The sequence below is a fragment of the Microcebus murinus genome, chromosome 2, assembly GCF_040939455.1.
Source record: "Microcebus murinus isolate Inina chromosome 2, M.murinus_Inina_mat1.0, whole genome shotgun sequence".
Lineage (NCBI taxonomy): Eukaryota > Metazoa > Chordata > Mammalia > Primates > Cheirogaleidae > Microcebus > Microcebus murinus.
In genome coordinates this window covers 123,459,461-123,479,378 of record NC_134105.1, presented here as the reverse complement: position 1 = coordinate 123,479,378, position 19,918 = coordinate 123,459,461, and the positions used below count along the sequence as shown (strand labels likewise).

The 19,918-nt window shown below is 51.4% G+C and overlaps 1 protein-coding gene and 1 pseudogene across 1 annotated transcript in view; both read left to right on the top strand.

The window, feature by feature from the left end:
• SEC16B (SEC16 homolog B, endoplasmic reticulum export factor) overlaps positions 1-19,918 on the top strand; it is a 38,621-nt gene that overhangs the window by 9,566 nt on the left and 9,137 nt on the right. The window contains 9 exon segments of the mRNA XM_012765024.3: positions 452-587; positions 1,247-1,477; positions 5,585-5,682; positions 7,652-7,733; positions 11,490-11,607; positions 12,595-12,706; positions 14,349-14,454; positions 16,450-16,590; positions 17,732-17,845. Coding sequence (XP_012620478.3) covers positions 452-587; positions 1,247-1,477; positions 5,585-5,682; positions 7,652-7,733; positions 11,490-11,607; positions 12,595-12,706; positions 14,349-14,454; positions 16,450-16,590; positions 17,732-17,845 — 1,138 coding nt within the window.
• LOC105871615 (glyceraldehyde-3-phosphate dehydrogenase pseudogene) lies at positions 18,217-19,868 on the top strand (annotated as a pseudogene).

Genomic DNA, 19,918 nt, shown 5'->3' with positions numbered 1-19,918 from the left:
TGACACTTAATATATGCCAGACAATGTGCTAGTTCCTTTTTGTATGGAGTAGTTCTTGTGTTGTCCCTATTTCCGAGGAAAAGCTGAGGCTCAGAGGAGGTAAGAAACTAGTCTAAACTGAGACAGGGCAGGCTCAGACTTAGACCTAGGTTGTCTGACTCCAAAGTCTGTGCTCTTGCCTACTGTCCTGTGCAGTTACTTCAGGTCTCTGGGCCTCAATTTCCTCATCTGTAAAGTGGAGGGGTGCACAAGAGAATCTCTGAAGCCCCTCCTGTTCTGCAAGGAAATAACTGCCCTGGAGCTACATGCAGACTCATCGCGCCAGCCAGCGGGGCTGTCAGCATCTGTCTGACCCCACCCAGCCAGCACCGCTGCTGTGGGAGGAGCCCAGTGTCCTGAACAGGGGAAGTGTCTGCCCGCTCAGTCTTTGCTCCCTGGTACTTTTCCGTAGGGAAGATGTACACAAGGTGGATATCATGATGTTTTGCCAGCAGAAAGCAGCTCAGAGCCGGAGATCTGAGACACCGGGGAGCAGAGACTCAGCTCTGCTGTGGCAACTCTTGGTTCTCCTTTGTCGCCAAAATGGGGTAAGTGCCTGCTTTCATGGGCAAGTGGATGCAGGCTAGACTGAAATTTTAAGTCTTCATGGGATAGATAAGATTCGATTTATGGCATGATTATGAAAAGCAATATTAGCTGGGCATGGTGGTGCACGCCTGTAGTCTTAGCTACTCAGGAGGCTGAGGCAGGAGAATTGCTTGAGCCCAGGAGTTCGAGACCAGCCTGGTCAACGCAGCAAGACCCCATCAATAAATAAATAGGTAGGTAGGTAGAAAAATAAATGACTAAATATCTAGCTACCCAGCAAAGAAGCATCAGATTGCCCCAAGGGGGAAAATGGCTCAAATGTTGATGCCAGTTTGCTAGTGTGAGCCTTTCCCCTGATGCTCTTCTCCCCTGGCTTGGGGTCATCGTACAGTTCCTGGGTCCCTGTACCAGCCAGATAATACCCCTGTGCAATTGTGGACCTTTCTGGTAAGCTTGGTGGCTCCTGATAGGCAGAACTTAACCAAGGTAGTGTTGCTGAAGGTTGAAATAGAGGAATCCAAGGAAGCACTGCCTTGTACTTGCACGACTGGCCTCCTTGTGAAGAACGCAGGCGCCCTGGTGCCTTCCTTCTCCGGCGTGGGCTGCCAGCTCGAGGACTAGCAGGAGTCTCCCCTGGATGGTGCCCTTTGCCTTACAGTCCATGGTGGGGTCTGACGTTGCTGAGCTGCTGATGCAGGACTGCGGGGCGCTGGAGGAGTACAAGAGGCAGCCCCCTGTGGCCAACCTCATCCCTCTGACCGATGAGGACTGGCCCGTCCTGAGCTCTGGGAACCGGAACCTGCTCACTGGGGAGATCCCCCCCAGCGTGGAGACGCCTGCTCAGAGCGTGGAGAAGTTCACTGAGCTGCTCTACTATGGAAGGAAGAAGGCAAGTATGCCCTTCCTCCACACTTGTTTTAAAAAAGTCACCACCATCCCTTCCCACCACTCACACTTCCTCCAGTTACATGGCTAGTACACGCTAATTTCAGGGAGCACATGAGAAGTTCAGAAAGGTACAAAGAAGAAAATAAGAACACCCATAGTCCTACTATTAAAAGATAACAAACACCTGGTAACACTTTGATATGTTTACTTCCAGCATTTTTCTATGCATATACATTAAAAATAATGTAAAATAATAAAAAATAAAAAAATAAAAATAAATAAAAAAATAAAATTACATATAAAATTGTTTATTTCTTTTTTTTTAACTTAAGATTATATGGTGAAATACCCCCATGGCATTAAATATGCTCCAGTAGCACTATTTAAAAAAATGGCTGCATAATACTCCATCATATGAATGTATCATTTTATTTAATCAATCCACTATTATTGAATATATAGGCCATATACAGTTTTGTCAGCCATTATGAATTATACAGTCTGCACATCCTATTACCTAAGTTTTTGGCCGATCTTTTAATTTTTTTAGGATAGATTTCTAGAAGTGGAAATATTGGGTTAAAACATGTGCACTCAACTCTGCCCTTGTCATGTGAAAGCAGCCACAGAAAGTACAGAAATGAATGGGTTTGCTGTGTTTCAATAAATGTCATTTATGGACATAGAAATTTGAATCACGTATCATTTTCATAGGTAGTAAAATATTATTTTTCTTGATTTTTTTCCAATTACTTAAAAAGTAATTAGCCTATGGGCTGCACCAAAATAGGCAGTGGCAGGATTTGGCCTTCAGGCCATATTTTGTTGACCTTTACTGTATATCCTATATAAATACCTCCCTCATTTCTTATGTTGGCATAGTTTTCTATGGTTAAATTACAATTAATTTAAATCCCCTGTAGATTGACATTAAGATTATTTCCAATCTTTTGCTATTACAAACAATGCTGCAATGAATAATCACTGTCATTTTGCCCATTGTGAGAGAATACTTCTAGAAGAGGAAGTGTGGGTCAAAAGATATATTGGGTTGTAATATTGACACATATTGACAAATTGCCTTTTTAAGAGGTTGAACCCCTTCACTCTACCAGCAATGTATAAGAGTTCCTGTTTCTCCAAATTCTCTCCACAGTTTGTTTCTAAACTTTTTGATAGATACCAATATGAGAAGTTAAAAAAAAAAATTAAGTGTAGTTATTTGCATTTCTGTTATTATGAATGAAATTGAAGATCTTTTAATTTTCCACATTTTTCCATTGTGTCTTTGATCCTCACTTATTGATTTGTTGGAGCTCCTTATGTTTTTAGAATTTTCTGTCCCAAATCACAACTTTCTGGGGGTCACATTTAAAAAGGCTTTGCCTACTTCAAAATTAATTTATGAAAATGAAATTGAAGTTTTTTCCTGACTTCACATTTACATTTAAATATTTAGTTTCTTGTTTTTTTGTATATGATGCTCTTTTATTTATTTATTTTCACATTTATTTCTAATTTTTCCAATTTATTTTTTAATTTGTATATATTTATGGAGTACAAGTACAATTTTTTTTCATACTCATCAAACTTTATTTATTTCAAAACACTAGAGGGGTATGGATGTTTCTGTTATATGAATACATGAGTGCTATTTTATTATGCTGACACGTTGCGCTGTGGTGAAGTCAGGGCCTTCAGTGCATAAATCACTGAAGCAACCCGCCAAGCAACCTCTCATCATGCACCTTAAATTTATTTTTCTGCTGTATACTAGGGACTTGTAATTTCACCAGTGATTTGTTTATTCAATAAACATTTATTAGCAACTATTACTCTTAAGACATTGAACCTAGTGGAGGACACAGAGATAAATCAGCCATGAACTCTTCCCTTAAGAAAGATAAATAATGACAATGACAACAGCAGCAACAAAAGCAAAGATTTTGAAAATACTTGCTACCTGCCAGGCATTTGCTTACCATTTTAGATGCATTATCTTATTATCTTCGTAGAAACCTTGTAAATTAGGTTTTCCTTGTTTTATGTATTTATAGGTGAGTAAAGTTGGTAAGTGGTAGAGCCAGGGTTTAGATCTAGGCAGTCCAATGCCTGAGCCTGGGCTTCTAACCACCCACACGCCACCTTTCATACCTTGAGCCCCAGGTAAGCCAGAGATAGATGGAGAGCTGCAGGGGTTCAGAATCATTTACAAGGAGATGGATATCAATACTTCAAAACATTTATTCATATTTGACTGGGGCCTTATTTCTGGCATTGTGTGAAATTGATATTCTTAATATAAATTCTCAATTTCTTCACTTATTCTTAAATTATAGTTTTGGAGGAGCAGATTTTTGAATAAACTTCGTGATTCCCAACCAAGCATTAGTAACTGCTTTAGAAAAAGATTATTAAATAGCTAAAACATACTAAAGGAGCAACTCTTAATGTCATTTTTTTTTACTTGCATTGTATGTATGGCTGAATTCCCTAAATGTGTCTCCTTAAATTTGCACCCTCGTTCTCTTCAGATAAGAATACGTGGGGGAGTATCAAAGAACTCTTCAGCTGGAGGTGGAATTACCTCGTCAGTGACGTCCCATCCAAAAATCATTGAAGTTTTTTCCTGACTTCACATTTACATTTAAATATTATTTTAATATAGTTATTAAACCCAGCTCAAAATCGCACATATAAATAGGCCATTAGTAAATAATTCCAAAAACCGAATGAAATGGTATTTGTGTATGTTTTAAAATTTAAACTGCTTCACCTGGTTAATGGTGTTGGTAATTTGGCTTATGAAAGTATTTGATAGTCAGCAAGCAATCAGGCACAGCATTAGCGGGGCAGGGTCACTGCCGCGTGCGAGCGGCTGGATTGCGACTGCGGCAGTGCGTCCCGTCACGGCGGGCAGTGCGTCCCGTCACGGCGGGCAGTGCGTCCCGTCACGGCGGGCAGTGCGTCCCGTCACGGCGGGGAGTGCGTCCCGTCACGGCGGGCAGTGCGTCCCGTCACGGCGGGCAGTGCGTCCGTCACGGCGGGGAGTGCGTCCCGTCACGGCGGGCAGTGCGTCCCGTCACGGCGGGCAGTGCGTCCCGTCACGGCGGGCAGTGCGTCCCGTCACGGCGGGCAGTGCGTCCCGTCACGGCGGGCAGTGCGTCCCTTCACGGCGGGGAGTGCGTCCCGTCACGGCGGGCAGTGCGTCCCGTCACGGCGGGCAGTGCGTCCCGTCACGGCGGGCAGTGCGTCCCGTCACGGCGGGCAGTGCGTCCCGCGACGGCGGGCAGTGCGTCCCGTCACGGCGGCAGTGCGTCCCGTCACGGCGGGCAGTGCGTCCCGTCACGGCGGGCAGTGCGTCCCGTCACGGCGGGGAGTGCGTCCCGTCACGGCGGGAGTGCGTCCCGTCACGGCGGGGAGTGCGTCCCGCGACGTCAGGCGGTGTGTCCTGGGAGAGTGGCCGGCCGCTCCCGGGGGCCTTCAGCTTGCAGTTTCTAAGGTTTCCCGGGAGCCCCTCCGTTCCAGGCACCCTGGGGAAAGCGCAGGGAGAACTGGGTGTGGGCCGTCCTCCCACAGCCGGGGTGCACACGGCGCTCCCCTCCGTCCCAGGCCTGGAGCTGGGCGCGGGTGGGTGCGAGCGAGGGAAATGTAGCCAGCGCCCTGCCCAGGAAGGAGAGCGGCGATCTTGGCGAGCGCCTGGCAGTCTCCGCCACAGCTAAGAAAGGCACTGTTCCTATGTAAGCCCCCACGAATGCCATTTTGCTGCTTATATTTTGAGACTCAATTCTTGGGGGAGGTTCTTGTCTCACTTTCGGTGCACAGGTTCGTTCAAACGCTTGGTCGCTTTCGCTGACCAGATAGGGCTAACTTTGCAGGAAGCTACTGGAACGGCATGGTGGGCTTTGACAGAGGGAAGGCTAGAGAAAGATGCCGTGCCAGTTAGGGCCTGGCCCCTTGCTCTTCCTCTTTCATGTTCAGATGCGAGGCCCTAAGAGGTTTCTGGAAGCCCGCCTCCACTGCTCATGGCATAGCCGTGCCTGAGTGCAGGAAGTGGCTGTTGCAGGAAGGTGGGCAAGGCGCTACTGACTGTGACGCTGCTTTTCAGGAAGCCTTGGAGTGGGCCATGAGGAGCCAGCTGTGGGGCCATGCTCTGTTCCTGGCCAGCAAGATGGACACAAGGACCTACAGCTGGGTGATGAGCGGGTGAGTCGGGACTTGCAGAGCAGATGGGTGGGGCAGCGAGGCCGCTGAGGTGGTGCCGAGGGTGGGGACAGACGCAAGATGCACTGAGGAGCCGCACACTGCAAGCGCCTTTCCACGCTCTCTTTTCTGAGCTGAAGACACCATTTCTCTTCTCCAGATCTTTATAGCCTAGACACAGATGCCTTCTTTCTACCTGCTAAGTTGAATAAAACATTTTAGTAAAATTTCCCAGGGCCAGAGTTTCCAAAACTTAAGTATATTTCTAAATTGCGGTCGTCTTCTCTCTTTGGGAGGGGCTATTCTAGCTAGTTCCAACAGCGAGGGAAAGGTGACCGCCTGAGTGTGCCTGATAGGGCCTTGGGCGAGGGCTCTGGCGTGGGGAGTGCCTGCTGCTCAGGTTGGTCTTGCGGCGGCGGGGACGTGGGCGCTGAGAGGTGGTGGGGCGTGGGGTAGCAGGGCTGTGAGCTGTGCCGGGAAGAGGAGTAACAGGACTGGGAATTAGATCCAGGAGTCTACATCTGCGGCAGCGGAGGGTGCTGGGATGGAGGGGTGTGCTGGGTTACAGATCATGCCAGCACACCGTGATCTGGGCGCCAGGGCAGAGGCCTAGGAAGGACGTCCAAACCAGGGCAAGGCAGGAGTGGAAGCAAGGGGACATCGCAGGCAGGCGCTTGGAATAAGGGAGAGGAACAGTAAAAGAGAACCAGGATGAAATGCAGGCAGTGGATACAGGGCAGCTGGGTGGAGAAGGGTTTCTAATGAGTCCTCCAGGCCCAGACAGCATCTGTGGGTTGCCAGGGACAAACCTGCGGGGTGGGGGTGGGGGTGGGGGTGGGGGGGCCTGCAAGGAGCAGGCTTGGGTCAGACAGTGAGAAGGATGTTGCCTCAAAGTGTCTGTTGAATAGTGTTGGTTAAAGCTGTGAAGCTACCCTCTCGGCTTAATGCATCTTGGATTATCTGTAAATCCTGTTGGGCAGAGATTGGATTAGAGGGACACTTCCACTTGAAGTTCAGTCTGTGGGCCTAATGGCTGTCACAGTCCCTGGGTGTTTATTCTCCACCATGGCCTCAGTCGAGGCCTGCTCTGGCCCTCAGTCTTCCCAGGAGCAGTGGTGCTGCTGCGTCCTGCTCGGGGCTGGGACGGTGAGGAACACTGCGGTCTTCTTGCGATTGGTGCGCTGAGCCCCTGTGGCAAGCGTGCTACTAAACGATGGTGTTGTGAGGGGTGATTTTTCCTTTGGGTTCTGAAAATGAACATCCCGCAACCTCACGTTGTGGCATACATCTCTGCTACAGAGTTTTGCCTTGGGCCATTGATTCCTGATGGGGCCAGTGAATTGTAAAAAATTTCTTACTGAGTATGCTTAAATCTCAAGTCAACTGTAGAGCTGATTATATCCTTGTTAAGCATGTCCCAGGGTTTGTCGTCAGCAGAATCATTTCTGGTCCCTGTTCCACGCCTCTTTGGTTACTGAAAATGGCTATTTAGTGCTTTTGAGTAAAAGTACTACAGAGCCAGCTTGTGATGAGCCAGAAAAACAGCGCTTAGTGCTGTGAACTTGCACAGGGGAGGGCTGTTGGGGCGGGTAGGAGCTCCGGAAGGAGGGGCCCATGGAGAAGAGCTTCTAGCTAAACTGCTGCGGCCCCGCAGGGCCTTTGATAGCAGTGGGTTGTCTCAGTGATAGATAGGACAAAGCCTACAGAAGTGGTTATTCCAGAATTAGCCATCAGGGCTGGGGTGCAGAAAGCACGCCCCGTGATGAGATCTACTTGGGGAGTGCGGTAGAATGAAGACCCTGCCAATATTCCCCAGAAGGGGGGTGTTATAGAGGTACAGTGGCAAGCAAAGAGATGCTCATGTTCCAACGAAGGTGCCAGAACCAAACAAAAATACGCAAGGCCCAGGCCTTGCTTGCAACGGGACAGAGGCTCCCCGGGTGTGGCCCCACTGACTGCTCCTCTCCCGCAGCTTCACCAGCACACTGGCGCTCAACGACCCCCTGCAGACCCTCTTCCAGCTCATGTCCGGGAGGATTCCACAAGCAGCCACGGTACTCTCGTGACGGGATTTCTTCAACACCCGGGCATCTTAAGGGTTGGGGGGAGTGGCGGCTGCTCAGGAATGCAGCGATGGCCTTCAGGATGAAGCATGGTGACACTAGTTTGTTACTCGCCTACCATGTGCCTGGCCCTGTGCTAAGTGCTTTGATGCATATTATTTCGTTAAACTCGTGGAGGTAGGACTTATCATCTGTTTTGCAGATGTGGAAACTGAGGTGCAAAGGTTAAAATGACGTGAGGTTCAAGGTAATGAGCCGTGGGGCCAAGACAGCTTAGCCCTGTCTGAGCCTGCAGCCTTGCCCTCCGGCAGCGCCTCACGCCCGCGCCTGCACTCCAGGCCTTCCCAGCGGGGCTGCCCCCTGCAGGAAAGCGGCCCACCCTGCAACTGGCGCCTCGGAGCTGGGCACGCTGGGCTTTATGTCTTGCAGAGTTGAATATGGCTGAGGAGAAGTCTGTGGCCAGCTTGATAGTTTTCTCATTAGGAGAGACTTGATCTTTTTGTTCCAAAGCATTCCTTCCTTATCTTTAGAGTCTAGTAGCTTGACTGGGTCATAACTTGGTATTGACTCTCTGGGTCAGTTTTTTCCTAGGGCATATATGGTGTGCCCTTTTAATATGTGCATTCATATCTTAGTGTTCAGGGAACTTTTCTTAAATTATATCTTTTAATATTTGTTTTGTTCCATTATATTGGTTTTCTTTTCAGGAACTCTCTATATATGCAGTATATATGAATATGAATTATATATATAATTTTTTTCTCTCTTTTCTTTCTCTCTTTCTCTCCCTCCCTTCCTTCCTCCCCTCCATCCTCATCTTTCCCTCTTTCTTTTTTTCCTTCTTTCCGCCCTCTGTGTCTCCCAGTGTGTTCTCGCCGGCGTCTCTGCTCCATGCTGTGCCCTTTCTGTCTGCGCCGCGGCCCGCGCCCGCGTCTCTTCCTTGAGCTCTTACAGCTCAGACTTGTGCTCTTGCCTATAGAAGAAATCGTTTCACTGTTTTACTTAAATTCACAATGAAATGTTTGGCGACAGTTTTCATTTGTTTTGTGGTAACATCTTTGTGGTGAATGTTCTCTCTGCTCTCTGTATATTTTACATGTTGTATTCCTCCTTCCGTCCTGTGGTGTATTTGCACGATTCTGTGCTCATTCCCTGATAGTGTGTTCCTTTAGAGGAGACGACTCTTTCCCGGGCCAGTCATGCACAATTAGGTCTGTGCTGGGGGAGGGTGAGGGCCGTGTTCCAGGCCATTTGGCACTTTCCGCATGACCTGGAGTTTTCCACGTGAGCCTGTGTAGCCCGTGCTTCTCCGCGCCAGTGGAGAGGGCCGGGGGACCTCTCTCTCTCCTGTCCTCTCTGCTTCCTCCTGATGCACCTCTGTTCAATCTCCAGCACTCTTGGAAGCTTTTTCTCATATCTTGAGGCTTGGGTTCAAAAAAGTTTTTTTTGTTTTAATTATTATGGGTACATAAGAGTTGTATGTATTCATAGGGTACATGTGTTTGCAATGAACAGTAGTTTTAATGAAATTGGACTTCACACTGTTGCATTTTGTCCTTCTTATTGCTTGTGGATGACTCTAAGAAGAAAAGGGCAATGACGGCTTTCATGCCCCATCATCAAATTAACTGGCTATTTTGTGACATAGTGTGCCTCACAACTCAGCTGACTGTCCCTTGCTCTGCAGCAAAATTGCATCATGTCACGAAGCACTAAGTTCAGGAAAGGATAAAATTAGCTATGGTTCATTGTGTCTTATTGCAAGAGGAAAGTTAGCTAAATTTCCCCTACTTTTAGGTGAGAAAGCTGAGGAGCCAGAGCTAACGTACCGATGCAGCGCTTGATCTTAGGTGCTGGATGTCTCCTACCTCCTGGCATCTACCGAAAGGCCAGACTTAGTTACATGAGGTGAATGGGGTGGCGGAGGAGCGTGGAACCGCACAACACAGACACGGTTTCATGCACGCTTAACTTGGACTCAGCTCCTCACTGCCATGCGAGCTTGGCTCTGTGCCTTATTCTCACAGTGCCTCAGTTTTTCATCTTTGCGGGGATTTTAGTGCCTAACCAGTACAGTTATTCTGAAAATTAAAGGAGAGAGAATGTCTGAACATATCAACCACCAAGCGTGGTCCATTGAAGTTTGTTAATAAATGTTTGTATTCTCTCTCTCCACCCTCCCTCCCTCTGTAGATCTACTTACAGTGATTTTTTCCAAATCACCCAGGGAGGAGACAGAATAATGACTTCCAAGTTTTTGTGTTTTTTTTTTTTATTTTTAAAAATTCTTAAGCAAGGGCTTTTCTTCTCTTTCACTGGTTCCTTTAGCTCCAGCAAGAAGGGACCTGGCTTACAAATAAAATGGGGGTAATAATGGTATCTGGCACATGTGATCATTGGTGGGAGAAATGCTTAGCACAGAGTAGGGTTCATGGTCTGAATGCAATGAATGAGAACTGCTATTATTATCATAATTTATTATCATCCTCATCATCCTCATTTGCACTGTATTGCCCAGGCAAATAAGGAGTAAGTCTAAAATGGAGCTTGAGTTGGATAAAGCATGTTTTATTCTTTGGTATAATTATTACACAAAGACCAAATAATTGGAAATAATTTTGACCTCAAGATCTTGGTTGTTATTGTCAATCTCCCTGCTTTACCTATCTATGTAACAAACTGGAAGTTAGATTGGTCTGCAAATTACTTCTCTCCTCTGCTGAGCGTCTGACTGTGTGTGAGTTTACACCTACGTGTAATTTACAAAGTGCAAACCAAGTGTTAAGCACGATGCTATGTGCTTTACATACTATCTTATTTTATTATCAATAATAACCTTGTTAGGTAGAAATTATGATCTCCATTTTAGGGATGAGAGAACAAAGATTCAAAGATATCAAGAAAGTTGCTCAAGGTAACACAGTTGGTAGATGCAGGACTCAAGTTGAATCTAGGGCCTGTGTTGTTTCCACGACATTATATTATTTCTTTATTGATATTTCCTTCACTGAAATATCCTTCTTTAGAAGGGTCGCCTTAGGGCAAGATTGTAGGGAAAGCACAGTGTTTGTGGGGCTTTGTCGCAGTCCCACTCCTCGGTTTACCGTTGGAGTTCTACTGCTTCCGCAGTGCCACCGGAGGGATGGGGCACAGCCCTGGGCTGGGAAGGGGACTGGGGATTGAGGCCTGGCTGGGCCAGGGGGCTTGATTTTCTCGTTCCTGAAGTGGTGGTAGGAACTAGACTTCGTAGGGTTGTTGTGAAGACTAAATAAGACGATGTGTGTGAAAGGACCTTGTAAAAACAGAGAGCAGTCACCATTCGGTAAGGCATGGACAGGCCTGCGAGCCCCTGGCTGCCATGACAAGCCACCTCTACCTGAGCCAAGGGTGTTGGAGGCTCTCCTCCACAGGCACATCAGGGCTTCTGGGTTTCGTGTCTACTTGGGGTCAGGATACTGGGAAAAAGTTTGAAAATTAGTAAGTGACCAACAATGTCATTTCATTTCCCATTATCCCTGTTTTTATGGATCTATATGTATCTTTCTATCTGTCCTCTTGTCTGTCCATCCTTCTGTGAGTTTTGCTTTATTTAAAAAGGGGACTCTAAGTCAATGAATGACAGCATTGCAGGCGTGCAGTGAGCATTGCCTGAACTCCACAACAGGAAACACACCGCAGCCGCGTTTACCTGCTTTCCGACAGCCCTAAACGGCCCTGTGCGTTTTCATTGTTTCTGCTGTCTTCCAGTGCTGTGGGGACAAGCAGTGGGGAGACTGGAGGCCTCACCTGGCTGTGATGCTGTCCAATCAGGCTGGGGATGCAGAGCTGCACCAGCGTGCTGTTGTCGCCATGGGAGACACCCTGGGTGAGCAGACATCGCCCTGTGCCCTCCTCTCCTCCAGGGCATGTCCAGGCCAGTGCGAGCATCTTGTCCTTGGATTCTTTGATTCTGTGCAGGGCCAGAGTCTATGCCCGGGCCTTTTCCTGGCACCTCGGTGTTTTGGGGACAGCAACTCTGGGGAAAGGCATGTCCTTCTTGCCTCTGTTTCCCAGAATTTCTGGTGCGAGCTAATGCCGTCCAGGCCCTGAGCCCTGGTGTTCTGCTGTGGGACACCGTCCGCCCCTGGTGGGTTTCCCTGGTAGGCGGCGTGAACTCACGAGGCACCTTGCCTGCTGCTGGCTTCGGTCCCCCAGCGACCAGTTCTGCCAGACAGGAAACTCTGTTTTTGCCTGAACTGCCCTAGGTAACTTCGTGAATGTGGCCTCATAAATGTTCCAGATTAGTAGTTCTCAAATTTGGCCAAGGGGCAGGACATCTAGAAATCACGTGTTCTGGTGGAGCTTTGTGAAGCAGTGCTCCCCCAGACTTAAAATAGCTGTGTGTGCGTGGGGTCGAGCCAAGGCAGCGGAGGCCGCGGGCCTCGTGTTTGTGGAGCCTCCTGGCCGGACGTGCCAGGCACAGCGCCTGCTTGAGCGCATTCCATTGTGAGGCGATGGAAAATGTGCAGGAGAACATCTTAAAACTGGGAACAGCTTGGTAATTAGAGCGATATTCTGGGCACTGGGAGAAGTCTGCTATGTGTGACTGGCGCAGGGGAAGCCGAGCTTAGGACTGCTGCCGCCCGCGGCCGCCCGCCCAGGTGGAGGCACCCGGCTCAGCACCACCCTCTGGGGGGACGGGAGTGTTCAGAGAACTCCTAGCCGGAAATCCACCTGGGGCATGAAAGGGCGCCTTACTCGGGCTGAGGGCTGAGGAGAGATGTCACGTCTGAGGCCGCACGCGCGGGCGGGAGGCCGGGCCCCTTCTCCCTGCCGCCCCTCCGGCCCAGCTGACTGCCGCTCTGCCCTGCAGCCGGGAAGGGGCTGGCGGAGGCGGCCCACGTCTGCTACCTCGTGGCCCGCCTGCCCTTCGGCTACTACACCGCGGAGACCGCCCGGATGGCCTTGCTGGGCAGCAGCCACAGGTACGGCCGGGGGCGGGCGGCGCTTCCCGCAGGACTGCGTGAGCCCTCGCTGGGTCACGTCCCCGCTTCGCACGTTCCGTGTCAGTGCCCGCGGCTGCCGGCCCGCGTGCGTCGCTTGCTGCGCAGGCTGGGCAGGGCGCCCGCCAACCCCGCGGCCGGCCGGGCCTGCCCTGGGGGGCGCCGTGCAGGGGTCGCGGTGCGCCCCGCGGCCGGCCGGGCCTGCCCTGGGGGGCGCCGTGCAGGGGTCGCGGTGCGCCCCGCGGCCGGCCGGGCCTGCCCTGGGGGGCGCCGTGCAGGGGTCGCGGTGCGCCCCGTGGCCGCCTGGCGGTGCCGGCCTGCAGCCAGAGGCCGCGTCTGGAACGCTGTCGGGGGAGGCGGTGCGGGCGGCAGCCCTGCGCGAGCCCTGAAAGCCGCCCTGCACAACTAGAAAGGGGAAGAAGTTTCTGTTTCGTCTCTGCTTGGGGCCCCAGCACCCCCACAGTGACTTAGCGCACAAGCTACTGAGAGTCCCGCTGCCCCTTGTTCTCTCATCCTCTGTCCTCTCACGCAGAAGGGCCTCCGGGAGCCCTTAGGGGAGGGGCCGGGGCGTCTCGCCAGCCCTCCTGATGATAGTTAACAGTTAGCACACTCTTGTGTGGTGTTGATCATTTCCTTTACACTATTTCCTCGAATTGTTAACAAATTTGCCCTGTGAGGAATGTATGTTTTTGATCTTCACGTGTAGAGGACAGGCAAGGCACAGAGAGGTTAAATAACCTGTCTAAGACAGCACAGCTAGTGTGCGGTCCAGCTGGATCTGGACTCCAGGCCTGCAGGCTGCACAGCCTTTACTGTCAACTCTTGCACCAAAGTGCCCGCCGCTGTAGCAGCACTCGTCCCGGGCCCTGGTGTTCGACAGCACAAAGCTTATCAAAGAGGCCCTTCTGTGCCAAATGTGATGATAAGTGTAGGTGGGTTAATATGGCTCCCTGCCTGTGTTTGTGTTGCATGGGGAAATTTCTGGAGAGAAAGCCCTACCCCCCAGGAATGACCTGGTGACTGTGATTTCAGACACCAGTGTAAGTCGCTGGGGGAGAGATTTTAGGGCACATTCACCCAGTCCTCTTCCTCACTGGTAGAATAAACTGTCACTTGGATTTCTGGCTTGGCAGTCCTCTTCATCCTCTGCCACAGCTCGTCCCAGTGTTCCTGGGTGTCACACAGCCCCTCTTGTATGCCAGTTTGCTCAGACTAGGGGTGCCTTTCGCAAGTGCGCGTGGCGCTAGCGGCGAGAAGGCTGGCTCTTGGCCTGCGTAAGAGGGGGACCTGTGCCCCTCGGGGCAGCGCACCTTAAGTTGCTGCCCTCCAGCAAGAGGTGGGAGCTCCCTGCAAACGGCTGCCCAGCCTCCTCTCCCAGCACCCGGTGCCCGCCCAGCTCTCGTCGCTCCCTCCCCAGCTCAGGAGCTAGAGGGAGAGGAGGCAAAGCGCTCACTCTGGGGACCCAGGTCTCTTCCCTCTTCTGAAGCTGCCTCAGGGATCAGCCCAGGGCGAAGCTCTACCATGGAAGGATGCGGCTGGTGTTTGCCCTCCGCTAGGATTTGAATCCTGCGTCCCCTCCTGCCTGCACAGCTCAGTCGCTCCTGTTGTTATTCCCTGGTTTTAGTCAAGAGTTTTGGAAATTTGCAACAACTGAGGCGATGCAGAGGACGGAAATCTTCGAGTACTGCCAGATGCTGGGCCGCCCCAAGTCCTTCATCGCTCCCTTCCAGGTAACCGCGGAGGAGGCCCTGCCCCACCGTGCAGCCTGGCGCCCTCCTTGGGTTTGGCTCCTGGCACCTGGGCTAGCTCATCTCCTCAACGCTCCCTCATTAGTTGGAACGTGGAAAGGGTTAGGATTTCTTTTTATATCCCGCAAAGGTCTGCACTTTATGATGCAGAAGCAAAACCTTGCCGAGCCCTCTCTGCCAGAGGCCTCGCTCACTCCTGATGCGGGAGGCCGTGCCTGCAGCCTTGCCCCGCACCTCACTCCCAACAGTGCCCTCTCTCCAGACAGCTCCCTCCTCCCGAGCCCCTCAGCCACCCTGGGAGGGAGTGGGGCACCAGCCCACCCCGCTGCCCTCCCGAGGCTCCTTCTCGGGTCTCTGTTGGACTCCTCCGTCTTCTACCTCTGGAAAGCCCTCCTGCTCAGAGCTTGGCCCTCACCCTTCTTCTTTCCTCTCATCGATTCGGCTGTGCAGGCGGCGCTCATCTCTGTCCTGTCTTTCAACTTCTCTACTTGATGTCCCTGTGTCACCTGAAACTCATAGGGACCACTGCTGACGTCGTGTCATCCTCCTGTCCAGACCCTCCGTGTGCCCCAAGATCCGCATCATTCCTTCACTCGTGAAGGTCCCTCACCACTGGGACTCGAGTGACGGAAGGGGCGGCCCTAGTGGTCTCAGTGGGGCAACGGTGGTGCCTTGTCGTGGGGCTGGCGCGGGAAGGGGCGGGCTGGGCTGGTGGCACTGGAACCGCATCGGGACCGCTGCAGCCACAGCGTAGCTCCCACGGCTGGCCGCAGGCCCCGGTCGGCACCGAGCTTACCCTGCCCCGTGCTCTGCTCTTAAGTGTGCAGGCTCCTCATCCTCCTGCCTGCAGTAGCGTCTTAGGCACGGGCCTTTCCCTGTGATTCTTTCTGTCTCCTTCAGTGCTCGGCATTAAGAGGACACATAGCAACAGTAACATGCACACAAACACAGCGCAGAACAAATAAAACCTTGCAAATGACTGTAATATGGAGAAATGACCCATTTAGCGTCTCTTCTTTAAGCATGTTGCCAAAGACTCACCTTTGTGAGCAAAGCCTTGCTTTGCCTCTTCGTACCCTCTCCTGGCACCTTGGTCTCTTGTTCCTTCCCCTCTTCATTCATCCCACCTCCCTGTTAGTTGGGTGCAGCTTTGGGCTGACAGTGATGACATGACCAGTTTTACGACTGTGTTCTGCATGCCTGACATCGTGCTATTCTGCTTTGTGTGTGTTACTTCTAATCCTGAGAGGTAGACGTGATTACCCCCTTTTACAAAAGAGGAAACTGAGACTCAGAGGGCTTATATGCTGCCAGCTCACATCTCTTGCATCCTGTTTGCTCTGAGTACTTTACAAGGATTATCTCATTTAACCTTCACAACCTCCAGGAAGGTGGGTAGTATTAGTATTGCCATACTAGTCAGGAAACTGAGGCACAGAGAGAGGAGGTAGCTAGCCCAATGTTTCACACTAGCGAGGGCCTTGGATTTGAACTTGGGTCCGTCTGATAAAGTGCTCCTGCTTGCCCTGTCACTCATGCCTCCGCGGGAGGTACCTCTTTTTGTCAGTGCTCTCCACTGGCTTTAAGCCCCTTGTGCTGGGGCCTGTTTTTGCTTCTTTTACCTGTCCCTGTGGTGCCTGCTCCTGGGCCCCACATACATCTGGCCTCCAGAGATGTGTCCACCCAGCAAGCAAATGCTCCAGTGTACGTTCCGTGGTGAGCAGGACCTAGGAGGACTGAACTGATGTGACTCTCACCCTTTTCCCTGTAATGCAGGAATTGCGGGCTGCATTTGTAACTGTGCCCACGCACAGATAACGCATTCCAAATGGCACAAGGCTCTTGATATTTGGATGTCTGAGTTAGCAGAAGCTGGCAGTCAGATGACTTCCAAGAAGTCTTATCTACACCTCTCTCTCTCTCTCTTTTCCTGTCCCTGCCCGGATGGACTAGTCTCTGGCCCTGTTCCCTTCGCAGGTGTATAAGCTCCTTTATGCTTCCCGTCTGGCCGATTATGGCCTCGTGTCCCAGGCCTTGCATTACTGCGAAGCCATTGGCGCGGCTGTCTTGAGCCAGGGAGAGAGCAGTCACCCCGTGCTCTTAGTGGAACTCATCAAGGTGAGCCTCTCAAAGGGTTCTCTGCGTTGTTTTATCTTCAATATTCAGAGAAAGCCATTGTAGAGCAGCTTCGACTCCACGTTTCATCTTCTTCGAACACACTGTAAAATTTCAGCCCATGGCAGCTTTGACCATGCAGGCATGCCCCGATGTGATAAGCAGAGGCCGACACGACACAAAGAAGGCTGCTCCGGGCAGGCAGAGGTGGGATTGGGGGACTGGAAGCCATGTGTGTGCTACTCAGGAAATCCATTCTTGCATCTGCTTTTCTGGTACAGTAAAACTGCATGCTACAGCGAACCATTCTAATTACAAAAGCCGGGTTTAGAAAATATATTTTAGTGATTAAAACAGGAAATGATTCTTATTAAAATGCTTTTAAGTGCATACAATATTTTATCACATGTGGGATACATTTAAAATAGAAAACAAAAACATATCAACCTTTGTTTCCCAGGAAAGAAAACAGTGATCAAGCAAATAGTTGTTCATTAATTGAAGAAAAACTCATTAGCTAGAGACTTAAAAAGCAGCCTAATTTTTTGTTTTGTTTTAAATGGGGCCCCAGTGCCGGATTCTGTAACCCATCCACTTGTGGTGCTGAACCTCCCCAAACTCCCAAATTTCTGCCAACAGGTTGATGGTTGCAAGGAGCTCAAGGGCCCAGGATAGGTGATTAGGAAACTTTGGGGACTTAATCATGGAATAAAGCCTTGAAGCACAAAGTAGTATCTCCTGGGAGCTTGTTAGAAATGCAGACTCCCAGGCCCACTCCAGACCTCTGGAATCAGAATGAGCATTTTAACAAGGTTCTGAGTGATTCCTATGAACACGGAAGTTTGAGAAGCACTGGTGCAGAGCAGACAGCTTTGCAGAGAAATAAAGCTGAGTAACTGTTTCTCCTCATATTTTATTTAGTATCTAAGCCCCAAATGGGTTGTTTATTCATATTGGGAAAATACGTGCTGAATTTGCTGTTTCTCAGTTACTATTTACAATCTAATTCTCAAGTGAGTCATGGCTTTTTCTCTCCTTTTCCCTTGTTGCCTCTTTCCCCCACGTCTGTCCATTTCTGTTATTTCTCTCTCTTCTTTCCCGTATCTTACTTTCTGCCTCGGACCTGTCTGGAAACCCGGCACAGCTGGCGGAGAGACTGCAGCCGTCGGACCCTCTGGCTGTAGCCGGGCACGGCGGAGACAAAGGCCTGGAGCCAGACTGGCTGGCGCAGCTTCGGAGGCTGCAGGAGGGTCTGCAGGTGAGTGGGGCTGGAGCCAGGGCGCCGGTGGGCGGGCCCTGCGACTGGCTCTTCCTCCCCTCACCTTGGAGCAGGTGGGCGCTGACATTCACGAGCCCCCAGCCCCCAGGCATCGCGGCGGTCTCTGCCGTCACCCAAGACGCACTGCCTGTGTCCTGCGAAAGGTGGGCTCGAGCCCCTGCCGTGTGGAGACCGCTCGCATGCTCGCGTGCGGCCCGGCGGGCGCCCCCACCGCTCTTGCCACCCTTCCCTGGGCCCCAGACAATATGTGTGCGGCCGTCAGAGCGTTGCCGTCTCCATCAGGGACGGTGGGGCACAGAGGAGCCGTGCCACTTTCATGTGACGTAGAGCAACTGCTTAAAAGACTTCTGGGCCAGGCTCTCTGGTCCTCCCATTTGACAGACAGCCGCATCTTCTCAGGCAGCGCCAGCACCGTCTCCCAGACACCACGGTGAACGTGAAGGCCGGAATAAACGGCTTTGGCCGTTTTGGGCGCCTGGTCACCAGGGCTGCTTTTAACTCTGGCAAAGTGGATATTGTCGCCATCAACGACCCCTTCATTGACCTCAACTACATGGTCTACGTGTTCCAGTGTGACTCCACCCACGGCAAGTTCCATGGCACGGTCAAGGCGGAGAACGGGAAGCTTGTCATCAATGGCCAGCCATAACCATCTTCCGGGAGCGAGATCCCACCAAAATCAAATGGGGTGAAGCGGGCGCTGATTGCCTCGTGGAGTCCACTGGCGTCTTCACTACCCTGGAGAAGGCTGGGGCTCACCTAGATGGGGGTGCCAAAAGGGTCATCATCTCTGCCCCCTCTGCTGACGCCCCCGTGTTTGTGATGGGCGTGAACCACAAGTACCAAAACAACCTCACCATCGTCAGCAATGCCTCCTGCACCACCAACTGCTTAGCCCCCCTGGCCAAGGTCATCCATGACAACTCTGGCATCGTGGAGGGACTCATGACCACAGTCCATGCCGTCACCACCACCCAGAAGACCGTGGATGGCCCCTCTAGGAAGATGTGGCGTGATGGCCGTGGGGCTCTCCAGAACATCATCCCTGCGTCCACTGGCGCAGCCAAGGCTGTGGGCAAGGTCATCCCCGAGCTGAACGGGAAGCTCACTGGCATGGCCTTCCGCGTGCCCACGGCCAACGTGTCCGTGGTGGACCTGACCTGCCGTCTGGAGAAGCCGGCCAAGTATGATGACATCAAGGTGGTGGTGAAGCAGGTGGTGGACGGCCCCCTCAAGGGCATCCTGGGCTACACTGAGCACCAGGTTGTCTCCTCCGACTTCAACAGCGACACCCACTCTTCCACCTTTGATGCTGAGGCTGGCATCGCCCTCTACGACCACTTTGTAAAGCTCGTTGCCTGGTACGACAATGAATTTGGCTACAGCAACAGGGTGGTGGACCTCATGGCCCACATGGCCACCAAGGAATAAGAGTCCCGGACCATCAGCCCCAGCCAGAACAGCGAGGAAGAGAGAGGCCTCAGCTGCTGGGGTGTCCCTGCCTCCTCGGTCCCCACCTCACTGAGACTCTCCCTCCTCACGACGCAGTTTCCATGCCAGAGCCCTGAAGAATGAGAGGGGCCTAGGGAGCCCCACCTTGTCATGTACCATCAATAAAGTTCACTGTACTAGGAAAAGACTTCTGGGCCTTTTCTTTCTGTTCTGACAGTTGCGAAAGCTGCTGCTTGTAATCGGAACGGTAATTGAAACGGGCCTCCTTCATTTTCCTTCTCCCATCCTGCTCCTGCAGCAAGGACAAAGTGGATTTTCTGAAGCACACACCGCCTGTCCTCCCTCCATCCGCCGCATGCCGAGGCCCAGTGTGCTCCCGTCGGCCCTTCCGGGGTGCAGGGGGCGGCCCTGGTCTCCGGCCAGCTCTGCCCGCTCTGAGTGCAGCTGGGAGACCAGGCGCCCGGCCCCTAAGCTTTCAGCTGAGGTTCCCTTGCCTTGTCCCTCCCACTGGAAATTTCTTTTTGTCTTGATTTTTGAACCTCCTTATTCTTTGTTCTTGTTTTTCTTTGTGCTGCTTAAAAGGATTTTACTTTATTTTCA